General features: G+C 37.7%; 1 protein-coding gene across 8 annotated transcripts in view; it reads right to left on the bottom strand.

The window, feature by feature from the left end:
- trip12 (thyroid hormone receptor interactor 12) overlaps positions 1-9,670 on the bottom strand; it is a 36,952-nt gene extending 27,282 nt beyond the window's left edge. For 4 of the 8 annotated variants that reach the window (XM_038268004.1, XM_038268006.1, XM_038268007.1 and 1 more), the window contains exons 1-4: positions 9,521-9,670; positions 6,965-7,111; positions 6,477-6,602; positions 5,522-6,300 (exon numbers count right to left, since the gene is read on the bottom strand). In XM_038268004.1, the coding sequence (XP_038123932.1) occupies positions 5,522-6,300; positions 6,477-6,602; positions 6,965-7,062 (1,003 nt within the window). In that variant the 5' untranslated portion in view covers positions 7,063-7,111; positions 9,521-9,670. Of the gene's footprint in view, positions 1-5,521; positions 6,301-6,476; positions 6,603-6,964; positions 7,112-9,048; positions 9,221-9,520 lie in introns of those variants that run through there. The other 4 variants (XM_038268009.1, XM_038268010.1, XM_038268011.1 and 1 more) reach the window with 2 other exon arrangements.
- Positions 9,671-12,485: the final 2,815 nt, after the last annotated feature.

Genomic DNA, 12,485 nt, shown 5'->3' with positions numbered 1-12,485 from the left:
CCCGTCCCACTCCTGGTGAAATTACTCCCACTCCCATCCCGCTCCCATTCAGAATGACTCCCGCTCCTGCACCACTCCCATTCTTGTAGTTTTTGAGCGCGGGTGAAAAACCCAGAGCGGAAGTTACTATTGGTTTGCTCCCGCTCCCGTTAATGTTTAATCCTGTACCGTCCCAATCCCGTGATCGTTACTAATACTGACTCCCATCCCACGGGAATCCCACGGGAATCCCGTGACCCGTGGGATTCCCGAAAAAATGTCAGTGTCTAGTGCGCATGACACCAACAGTAAAAAGTTGGAGTAATTTCCATGCCATGCCAGTAGTACGTCATGTTCTTTGAAATTCAACAACTGTGAAGAAATGCAAAAACTACATGTTAAAAAACTTAAGTCAAAAAGTCAAACTGTAACTTTTTGACTTAAGTTTACTTAACTATAACTGTACAGTCAGCTGCTAGTTCTGTGTGACAGAGGAAAGCAGCGCTTCATACGTGGAGGAAATAGTGAATTATTTTAGAGACACTTGCTCCTACAGGTACACAGGAAATTTACAGACGAAGAGCTTATATAAGCTACACACGTTGAAAAGCAGCTGTTCCACACACAATAGCGCTCGTATTGGCTCATCCCACCACCACACTTTGCTAAATTTCAAGCTGAAATATAAAAGACATAACCTTCTTTAAGTAGCTCCTGGGTTCAGATATAAATAAGCCAACTTCATTACTAACCCATACTGTTTTGTGACAGGCATATGAACAGCATACAGCTAGGTGTTAGGTTTTGTCTTCTCTTACTTTTTTTGTCTACTTATACTTCCAACAACCACAATCATCTATGTATTTTACTTGGACTTATTGCAGAAGGAAAACACAAAGTACTGCATAATCTTCAATTAAAAAAAATATTTTTTTAGGGGTAGAATGGTCTTTGTGTTGAAGCCCACTTTCTTTAGTACCCTCAAATTAATGTCCAGGGGGAGCAATTATTTTTAAGTCACTTAACTAGTAAATATAGCTTAAAAGTAAAATACAGTGAAATCAGGTCAGAGTTGGTCAAAGGCAGAGTTAAAACAAACTAGAGCTACAACTACTGATTTTTTTTTACAAACTCATTAATCTGTCAATTGTTTTTTCGATTAATAATCGGATAGCAAAAGGTTCCTTAAAGATTTTTTACAAAATTAAACAAGGTGAAATACATTTTCCACTTGAGGAGTCCTGATAGAGCATATTGAAAGAAGAATTTTTGCATTAATCTTAGATGCAAATTTTTTTCTTTTTTTTTTTTTTTTACAATGTTGGTATAATTACTGCGCTAAATGCATGTTTTACAGTCTTTATAATCCAGTTAATGATTCATTGATTACTAAATTAGTTGAGGATTATTTCAATAATCGATTAATCACAATTAATCCGATTAATTTTTTCAGCCCTAACACAATCCTAAAGAGGTCGGTAAAGACCTGAGAGGGTGGAAGAGGTTTACATTCCAGCACAACAATGAGCTTTAACATACAGTCCAATGAATGGTTTCCATCAAAGTCTTTTTTTATGCATGACAAGGGCCTAGACCAGAGGTCTTTAAGGTGAATGCCGTGACCCCGTGGTGGGCTGTGAAGGTTCATCTGGAGGGTCAAAAGATTTTGTCCTTAGGTTAACAATATTTTCATAATCCTTCATTTATGAAGAATTGATTTTTGACCCCATGTTCCCCTTCAGAAAACTTTTAAGGGTGATGGGTTGTAGTTCTGATCGTAATCTTGAGATATTCCAGCTATGTTGGACTGTTAAGAGTGAGACCAACCTCAAAATGAAAGATATTCAACCTGTTTCAATGTCTTGGCTCGTTATTCTAGAATGACTGGTTCTCCCTAAGGGTAAACAAGGATGCACCCTGTTTAATGTACAACCACGGATGAAGCAAGCAGTGCCCTGCTCATGCACAATCTTCCACGCCACTCAGCGTGGACAGAATTTTCGCATGGCACAACTTGGAAAAATTTGTGACTACACGGTAAAGACAGAGTGCGCAGCAGCTCCTGCTGGTGAGGGTTCACAAATGTAAACATCTAAAGACATTGTGCGATTAGGCCCATAAATATCATCCCTATCAAAAGATTGTGGGAAAACTCCAGGGAAAAAAGTACCTTTGTCTCTCGAACTGCATAAAGAGGCTTTGATAAAGTTGTAATGGTCTGTGTTTTCTAAAGTGAAGTGTTGTCGTTGTGCCGTTTGTGTTGAAGATGACCCCCCGCCACCCTCTGACAAAAAGACATTAATAAAAGTGTTTATCTGCATCTCTCTGCATCCCACTTAAGACCCCAAATCAGAAGCTTGTCCATCCTTTGTCTACATATAACCAAGATGGTTTGTGGATTTTTATCAGTGTCTATAAAACCAAACCCTGTAAACCAATCAGAGCAAACATACGTTCCTGGGTTTAAATGTGTTCATAAACTTAGACATCTGTCCAATATAGTAGAGTTCCTTCTTGGCATGTAGACAAATGACATGCAAACACATAGATGAACCTGCTCCCTCCAGTAGTCACAGATGGTGCCACCTGTAAAAAAAATACTAAAATATCTGTTTTAAGTCGATTTCAGGGGTAAGGATAGCAGCATTCAATCTCCTGGGAGTAGCAGCCACAGCTCTACTACTGTTTTATTTACATTATGTTAAGCAGATTAAAGCCATCACTTTTCATATTTCTGTTATTTAAGGAAACCCACATTTTGTCTCCTTGAAGTGTCTTTTGGGCTTCGAACCTAAAGATCTGTTGGCCATCAAAAACAAATCAAAATACCACTTGAAGGGGCAAGAGCCTGCCATCAATTACGACAAGACTGTAAACAAAAACATGCAAGTTAGAACATTTCCCTATTTTATTAGGGTTTCCTGCCTCATTTTCATTAGAAATAAAAAAAATGTGTTTAATAGAAATGTAAGTTTGACTAAAAATCTCCCTGAGATGTGAACAATTCTAGGTTAAAGAGTACATACAGAAGTAGCACAGATCCAGCTCCAAAATGATCCAAAACTGGAAATACTGTTAGAGCAGAGTGCTTATTCTGCGACATTTTTTTTTTTTTTTAAGTTTTTTTTATCCTTTTTCTCTGTAAAAATATTGCTGTTTCCCCACAGTCAGTCTGTAGCTGGAAAGATAATTGCTTCTCTCACATTTTGGTTCCCCAGCAATGAATTGGGGGGCAATTTGTGCACAACAACAAGGTGTGCTTCAGTTCAGCACACCTTGTTTTATGGTTTACTGCAGTTTTGAAATCCTAGCATTCAGCAGTTTCCGGAAATCCAAACTTTATTAGCAGCATTATCAGACTATTGTATGACAAACCAGAATTCTTGTCTTAATGTTATATCAGGTGTAAAACTTGTACCCATCTGAAACCACTTTGCAACTTCGTTTAATTTGCTTTGGAAAAAAATTTACACGTAAAAACATCTTTCTACAATTAATTCGCTCTCTTACAGCTCGGAAAATACATTGTGCAGCTATAAAACTTCAGATAGCGTTATAGCTTTAGCTCAGTCTGATTCTGCCCTAAAGGCTGTTTAAATACTCCGGTTGTTTAGCAGCTCTCGTCTTTGATCCTGTCGCAGGTGCTTATAAGCCCAGATGATGCAACTTCAATTGGGTTGCCATTAGAGTTGCACTGATACTGATACCAGTATCAGATGGGGCCAGCACTAAATTGGTGGTATCGGTATCGGCGAGTAACAACAAATTGGGTACCAATATCATTTTGAGAGCTAAAAGTTTATTCAGCTATTGTCACCTATTCCAGGTAGGCAAAAAAAAGTTCTACTGGATTCACTTTGTATTAGTCTTGTTCCTGCTTCACAAAGGAAGGCAGCGGCTTGGCAAAGCCATGATGGCAATTATTTTACATCCAAGTAGAATGCAGTTCTTCATATACACATTTCTACTCTCATGGCTTTTTAATGCCACAGCGCCATCATTGTTTTGCCCACCATCTTTCCTTCAACATAACTGTATTTGACATGGAAGCCAAAATACTTCCATACATGAGACTTAAATGATGCAGGTTCTTTTTCAAGCTCTACTCTTCCTCTGCAAGCCATGATCACCTCTCTGTGTTACTTGATTGGACTGAACAGCCACTGTCCACGTGAACACACCTCTTTATTATTTATTTATTTAGGTCGACCAATCCGTAGACCACTTATATGCCGAACAGTGAAGAGAAATCTGTAAGGATGACGGACCAGTAATGATCCATTGTAACAATAGATAATTCTATAAAACTTAAGTATAATGCTTAACAAGTAGAAAAGGCAATATTTAAAATATTTAATTTATATATATTTTCTTCCCTCCACAGCAGGTCCTGCTCTGACAGCTGTCCTTTCGACAACCTGAATTTGAGAGTTGTAGCCGATGGCAACTGCGCCTGTTTTACTCAAACATATCTGGAGTCTAAAACTGGGTTGAAATCTGTTGTACCCTGAATTTATTCTGCTTCTCATGGTTTCCAATTAATTTAAGACACATTTACGATGCAGTGTTTTGTGGTGGATCCAGAGATCCTCCCCTTGTCTGTAGGTAGCGATCCAAAGACTAGTCGGAGGTCATTACACCATCAGTGGTGGGTTTGGGATAGAGAAGCAGAATGGACTGATAGCTGTCATCCATCTCACGCCTTTCACAGTAAAATGCCATTAACTTTGCATTTCCCCACGACTACAACACCACTTCTGTTTCCAGCCATGGACCATCACACCCCATGGCCTAGCCAATAACATGAAAGATTATTGGCTACCTGCATGTTTGAAGTTGTAGATATATATTCAATATAGTACGACTCCATGTCACAGAGCGTTCTACTGAGAACTGGAGGTAGGATCATGTGGGTGAGATTAAAGAAGACTTATTTAAAATAATTTTAAGGCCTGAAAATTAGTGTAAATGTAAACTTTTTCAAGGAGCCACAGAAATCCTGTTCCGCCATGCACTCGGCAGACATTAGGTCCAGTCCTAATTTATATCTAAAATGGTCTATTCTGCTCTGCTTTGAAGCTTAGAAGAGCTCTGTGGGGCATGCCTAAATCGTGCAATGAAAAGTGATAAATGAGGGATGTGAAAGAGTAAAATCAGATTTTTTGCATCCAGATATTTTCATGAATTTGGTTCTGCTATGCAGGAGAAAACTTAATGCAGATAAGTTTTTTTGTGTGCATTAAGCATAACCATAAGATATTGCTTTAAACTGCATTGGTGCACAGAAATGTTATTATTCATTAATATGGTGATGCTTTAAGAAACTCTTTGTCTTTAGTTTATTATTTTGAGTAATGGATGTTGTGCTATAAACATCCTGGAGCTCATGAGGCGTATTAAACATTCTTAAGTGATTATAAAGTCAGGATTTGTAATGGAGACCGTGAAGTTGGTTTGGATATAAATCCCAAGCATTCAAAAGGTGTTGCATATCCATCCATGCAAGCACAAACACACACACGTAAACGGTTGCACAACTTACTTGCTAGTTTCGCTTGTAATCCAGATGGCCCAGGTTTGGAGGTCTCAGTTTTGGAAGTTCCAGGTAAGGAAAGTTTGGGTTTTGGCAAGTTAACTTTGGGATTAAAGCGTGTTGCCCACTCAAATTTTGAAGAGCTGGCAGTTTTGGCCTGCTCCTTGTCTCGTGTACTGCGGCGTGGGGAGGGACTGGATGCTGATCTGGAACGACGAGCCTTTGTCTGATCTTTTCCCTGCTTCAAACGAGCGCCTTGCGTAGCAGCACTGTTGGTGCCTGTGGTAGAAGAAGAGGAGGAAGAGGAGGCAGAAGAGGACGAGTCTGTCACGTTGCTACACCCAGCTTTGGCTGAGGCGGCCGATTTAGACGCCAGCTTGGTTGGTTTTGCAGTTCTGCCTTCGGTACAATTGGGTAGAGACCCAGTGGTGCTACTTAGACCTGGGAAAGAGTCAGATTTTTTCCGTTTTGGAACTGGAGAGGCAGCACTCTTCTTGCTCTGACTTCGACCTGTCGATGCAGGAGCCTCTGAAGCAGCCTGTCTCTTCTTTGACTTAGCTGGACCTTTCTTGGTCTCTGAGGTATTGTTTTTGGATGTTGGAACCAATTTGGGCTTCTTGGCAGGGGTGGGTCCAAGGACACTAATTTGGTCAAGAGCTTCACTCCGTTTAAGCCCTCGGGTGCCCTCACTCTTTGACTGGTGGCCTGGTCGTTCCTGTTCAGATGTTCCTGCAGCCTCTGGGTCGTCTTGTAACACAAACGAAGCCACGGATAGGGTAAGACCGCTTCTGTAAGGTTGGAAAGAAAAAGAAATATCCAATGTCTTGGGGAATTCAGGAAATCAGATAGAAAATATGCCTATTCAATATTGTAAACAAATGTGTAAAATACACATGACACAGACGACTGTAGCCCAAACCTTGATAGACACACATACTATGTACCAAGTAGGAAATAGGGGTACCTTCTTGAGCTGTGCCCTCTGGACTGGCCAGTGGCTGAGCTGGCAGAGGCTTTGGGAGCCTTAGAATTAGGTCTTCTACTTTCAGGTGGGGAATTTGGTTTATGTTTTACCTGCTCTGACTGCAATCTGTAAGGTTGGACATTAAAAGAGCAAGGAACATTGTGGGTTTCTAGAAAAAGCCCATATGAAAGAGTTGATTAATCCCTAAAATATTTTAATAAAGAGAGAAATGCCAATTCCTATAGTCACTCGACTCCTCTGGAGTAACATCAAAAACAGCTTAAACCAGACTTGATCACATCCATTAAAAAAAGGAGCGACATGTCTTGTAGCAAAAGTACATTCACTTCTGGGTAAAATGTTCTACTGTGATCACTGAAGTAAAACTCTAAACATCCCTCTTCACAGTAGATTTAATGAGAAAAAAGAAAAATGGGGGATTTTTATAGATTCTGAAAGCAGACAGAAAACGTACAAAAAGGACTTACCTTCCAGCTACTGTGTGGTCTTGTGGCTGGGCCGCAGCAGTGTTCCTCTGTGAACGGCGCAGTGACCCCCCTGGATTGGAATTAGGCCGGTTGGACATTGGCACCTCTCTCCTGAAGGGACATACCCTTTCTAGACACAACCATTCACTACAACAAAACAAAGTGAGTAGAAAACAGTAAAATAAAAATGTGAAGTAAAATAAACAGGCATATTTGTAGAATTATGCTAGAGCTCCCTTTTATTTCAGATTCCCTACTTTATAAAAAAAACATCTTGATTAAAATGCATGTAAGCTTGTTTAAAAAAAAAAAGAAAAGAAAAGGAAAACTAATCCAATTAGTGATAAAGGGACTGTTGTCAACAAATAAACCTTATGTTCATAGCCACAAAACCACAGGTGATGTAATCAAAAGCTTTTATCTAAGACCAGAAACGATTCATTCACTGTAATTCACATTGCTTTGATGCAAAAGTTAATTAAATCAACTGAAACTCTTCAAGTAGAAACCCTATTCATGCCCATTTCTTTAGTACATTTTTTCAATGTACCATAAAATTATTTAATGATTATTTAATTAAAGCCAAAATGCTATATTTTCTAGGGCATGTTGTCCACAGCACACATTAACATATCCTGCTGGATTTATTATTTATAAATAAAATGATATGTTACAATCTAAATGCTTTTGGCTATGGAAAATGCATCCAAGTATTGCCAAATTAAGTAACTGAAGACATGATATAATGAATCTGATGACAAATACGCCACATTCCCCAAGCTCTCAGGGCCACGTTAGGCCTGCACTGACAGTGCATCCTTGTCTTTGTTATTTGAGCCCTCCTGACAACTGCCATGTCCACTGGCCAGTAATGTGATTACCATTTCACACCAAGTATCTCACATTTTTAATCGCCATATCATCTTTGTTCTTTTTTTATGCATAAAACGTAAAAAACTGTGTCCTGTTTTGCACCTACGATTTCCATAAGGCCCGTGTTTCTGACGTAGTTGTTTAGCATCTCCGAGCAACGTTAGCATGTCGAGCCACTCATTCCTCATCATCTCACACGTTTTGACAGCAGCCGACTCGCTTTGTATTGTTGCCCGAGAAAAGTTAACATCCTAACTGCGAAATCCACAATCCGTAAAGTATCCCAAGAAGAAAAACGCTCTCCTGAACAAATTAAACTATGAAAGTTGCTCTGGCTAATGTAGCACTGTTGCATTGAACTGCGTAGTTTGAGTACCGGTCTGTCAACCTATTTAGCCACTTATCTCATGGGTATATTTTAACGGTTATCTCGGTTGTTAGTTGTTATGTAAAAGTATTATAATGTACTATTTAAACACTGGCTAGATAGCCTCGCGAAAGAGAAAATAACTACTTGAGGTAAGCTAGGTACCAAAAAAATGGCAGCATCGGATGGATCGTCATTCAAAAGCGGTTTGATTTAATAAAGCTATGTGGCTAGCTAGGTGGGTATTCGGGCTATTATGACACACAAGTATGGATGACAATTTTAAAGACAGCGAAAATAGATTTGATGGACCAAAATGCGGTAACCTACCTTTATGATGCTTGGCAGCGAAATACTACACTGAATACGCGATTGACAGGGCCAAAAAAACTCAAATATAACGACACATTCTTATTAACACTGTCAAACTAGTTGTCGTGTACAACTGTACTGCTAGTCACCTTTAACTAAATATGATAGCCTAACCGATGTTTTCTTATCCTACTAAAGGCCAAGGGTTTCCTCTCACTGCAGCAATGTCCGGGGCTGTAGCTAATGCTAGCGTAGAGAAAACAAGTTGTACAAAAACGTGTTAACAAAACACACTGCTCTTTGTTAGAGTTTAAGAAAATAGGACCAAAAAAAGCCGAAAAATACTAATATTGGGGCCAAACTGACAAACGTCGATGCTAGTTAATTATTAGCAAGCTAATATGAGCTTAGCCATGCAACATAGCTCCCCTCAATGACCGTTCGTTGGTAAGCTCACAAAGTAGAAAAAATCTGTTTATACGTTGTTGTTTGTTATCAAAAATGAAAGTTCTCAGACTTATGAAATACTAACCTTATCAAAACAGAATTAGCCTCCGCGGGACAGTCACGTAGGTTACGTTAAAGCGACGTTAAATCACCCAAGAGCGTTGTAGCAGCTAACCTTGGTATGCTAATCAATAAGAGCTTCCCTTGTTGTCACTGGCTAGCGCTTTGCCAGCTCAACAGGATGGGATTCACAAATAAGGGTATCAATACACTTCATAAAACTCTGATTTTCGCATTTAAAACATTTAACTCCAACTATATTAACTCAGAAAAACAAAAAAAGGGAAGCACGACCTCGCTATGTTGCAAAAAAAAAAAAAAAGAAATGGCCACTGATACATTTTAGACACAAAAAACAGGAAAGCAGGAAGGGGGTTCGGGATAATTCTACGGCAACGAATCACAATTCTACTGATACGAATCTACATTGAATCATTTCAAATGTCTACTGACTGAGATGTCACTGAAAATGTTACCATTTCAAGTATTGTTGTTACCTATTTGTTCCAGTGTTGTAGTTGTAACAGACTGCACTGCTCCTCTTTTCTCTCTCTACCCAGATAGCTTTGCATCAGCTGAGCGGCCTACAACTGCAATAAACATCCGCGTTATCCATCCGCTAGGGAACTATATGCATTTTCATCTGCTGTATGCGAGTCGAGAGAAAAGTGCATCGCATACAGCCGCAGGCTTTCAGTTAAAAAAATCGTTTACTTTTGAAGAATACAGAGTGTTTTTTAAACACACGCGAATTTCGTTAAACACTGGTAACATTACCTTGTCACAAATATACAGTATCAATCCGCTGGGTCGTGACCCCCCTTTCATACAACTCTATTCATATTTTTTACCTGCTCGCGATTACTATTATCTTACCTTTTACCTATACAAAACGCATTTTAAACCCGTTCCTCCTCTGATTAATTTATTTGCCCATTGCTTTTCTAGTTGTCATGGTTACAGTTGCGTCCAAAATGGTGTCGTTGAGGGTGAAACAACTGTTTGAAATTAGTGGTCTAGGTCTACCGCCTTCTAAAGATTTTTACCAACTTGTAATTACCAGAAATGAGGTACAGTAATTGTGTCCTTTTTTTCTGTATTAACCCAGAAAAGTTCTTGCCCGAATCCTTTCATTCTTTACATATCTTAGAATTAAAATGTCAGTGATTTGCTTGATTCTCTAAGTATGTTTAGGGCTGACACAATTAAATCGGGTTAATCGATTATTGAGATAATGTTAAACTCATTTAGTAATTAATTAATCGTTAAATGGAGTATAAAGACTGTAAAACATGCCTTTAGCTGACAGAGCGGCCCACTTGGAGCAGTAATTATACCAACATTGTAAATAAATATATAAACATTTTGCATTTGAGATTTTAAAAAATCTTTTTCGTCAATATGCTCTATCGAGAACTCCTCAGGGAAAAGTTTTAGGTTTACCTGATATAATTCTGTAAAAAGTCTTTTTTGAGGAACAATTTGGGTATCTGATTATATACAGATTAATTTAGCAAAATAATCGTTAGTTGCAGCCCTAGTTTATTTGTTTATTCATGTGTTTTAATTTAAGGTTATATGGACATTGTGGACAATTTCTCCTCAATGTGAATATCGAGGTTATCTTCCAAAACAGCTTAAGACAGCTCACCATGGTTTTCTACTGGACAAAATACTGCAGTGTAGATATCTATAGCCCCTTAATCTATGCATATAAGTAATGTTTAAAAATGTCTGAATCAGTTTTGTCATACATAACTCTGTCTGGTAGCCTATAAGTATTAATAATTCATAAAATACATAATTTTGGATGAGGATTGTTATCTTTTCTATCAAATAAAATGCCAGTTATGTCAGGTTTAGATTGAAGCCGAAAATCAATAGAAAGCAAACATCTCCTAAAAGGCTTAGGCTTCTTCCAAATTCTTAGTAAATCATTTCTGGGAAGCCAAATTTCTTTCTTATTAAACCAGGAAACTAAAGCTTAAAAACATGACACTCTGATTTGTAGGTTTAATCTTGCTTCTACACATAACTGTAAAGTTAACAGGAAATAATCTGTTTCAAACCTTTATAAAACATGTTGGAAATGAAAATGAAAAAAACCAAACAAAACCAGAGTATACTTGTTAATCTCCTTACACAACATTTTGGGTAAAAATACTATCAGTCTGACTGTATCTATTCATTGTAAGGAACAAAAATCTTACATTAAGACACAATTAAAATTGTACAGTATCACTGAAATAGAAACATTTCTGCAAATTCCCATGAAATAGGTGTAATTGAAAATTAAAACAAGTGAAAAGTAAACACTTTGATCTTTCAATTGATCAGAGCTTTGAGGATTTTGCATTTTGTAAAACCTAACTTTCTTTTTCATTATTCTATAAATATGACATTATTACAGAAGCCTATTTCTCATAGTAGCAAAGAAAAACAAGAAAGTGTCCTCTTTAACAGCAGAATTGTTTTAATCTTTCTTAAGTCTGAAAATAGTTAGTTATTACATTCAACCACTGTTGTAGTTGTAGCAGTAATATGCAATTGAAAACAAAAGAACAGTGACAAACAAGGCCAAAGGCCTGAAGTCATCTTGCCACCAGGTATAGAAATAAGGAATTTAAGCGAGGAAGATAAAGCACTCATTTAACCGTCAGATAACTAGATAAAACGTCAATATAGGATTGTCCTACCCAAATAAAAATGATTTGATTCTAAGCTTTTTATACATCCTAAATGTCAAAAATATGAAGATCAATGTTTTATTATCAAAGTGTTTGCTAGACAGCTGTTAGAAGAAACATAACATATCTGCATAATGTACCTCTGCATAATATATCCTGCAGAAAGAAAAAAAAAAACATTTCTTTTTTTTCAAATTCTGCTACCTTTTACATATTTTGTACATTTAACATCACAAAGGTATGTATAAAAACAGACTACTACTAGCAGTACACTAAAAAGTAAATTCTGCTCCCTACTTTTGATTATTTATGTAAATTTTCAAGAATATACAAAGCTATGATATGGTACCTCCTTTATAGATGACATTGGCACCATTTTTTGGTGAGGGGAATTACGACTAACCCGAACGTTTATCTGATGACGTACTGCTCAAGATTATTTCCTTCCTGCAACTGAAAGATACAACCATTATAGCACAAGTTTCCCATAGTATCCTACAGGTGAGAGATTTGGATAATGTTCACTTTAGATTAATAGGGGTTCTTGGTTTGCTTTCTTTATCTTCTCAATTAATTCATGTTACATTTTATCCATCCTAAAGCTATGTTTTCATTTCTTAGGGTCTTTAGCTCTGAAAATCTGACAAGATTTGTGCGCAGATTGTGCTGATTTAAGCAATGACATGGAGGGATTAGCCAATGCCATGGAATGGTGAGGAGCTATTTTATTTTCTTCCACAAAAATGCCTCGAAACAGCAGTAAACTATGAAAAGC

This window comes from Cyprinodon tularosa, unplaced genomic scaffold, assembly GCF_016077235.1.
Source record: "Cyprinodon tularosa strain WSP-4 unplaced genomic scaffold, ASM1607723v1 ctg69, whole genome shotgun sequence".
In the NCBI taxonomy this organism is placed as follows: Eukaryota; Metazoa; Chordata; class Actinopteri; order Cyprinodontiformes; family Cyprinodontidae; genus Cyprinodon; species Cyprinodon tularosa.
The sequence above is the reverse complement of the archived record's forward strand: the minus strand, read 5'-3'. Positions and strand labels throughout refer to the sequence as shown.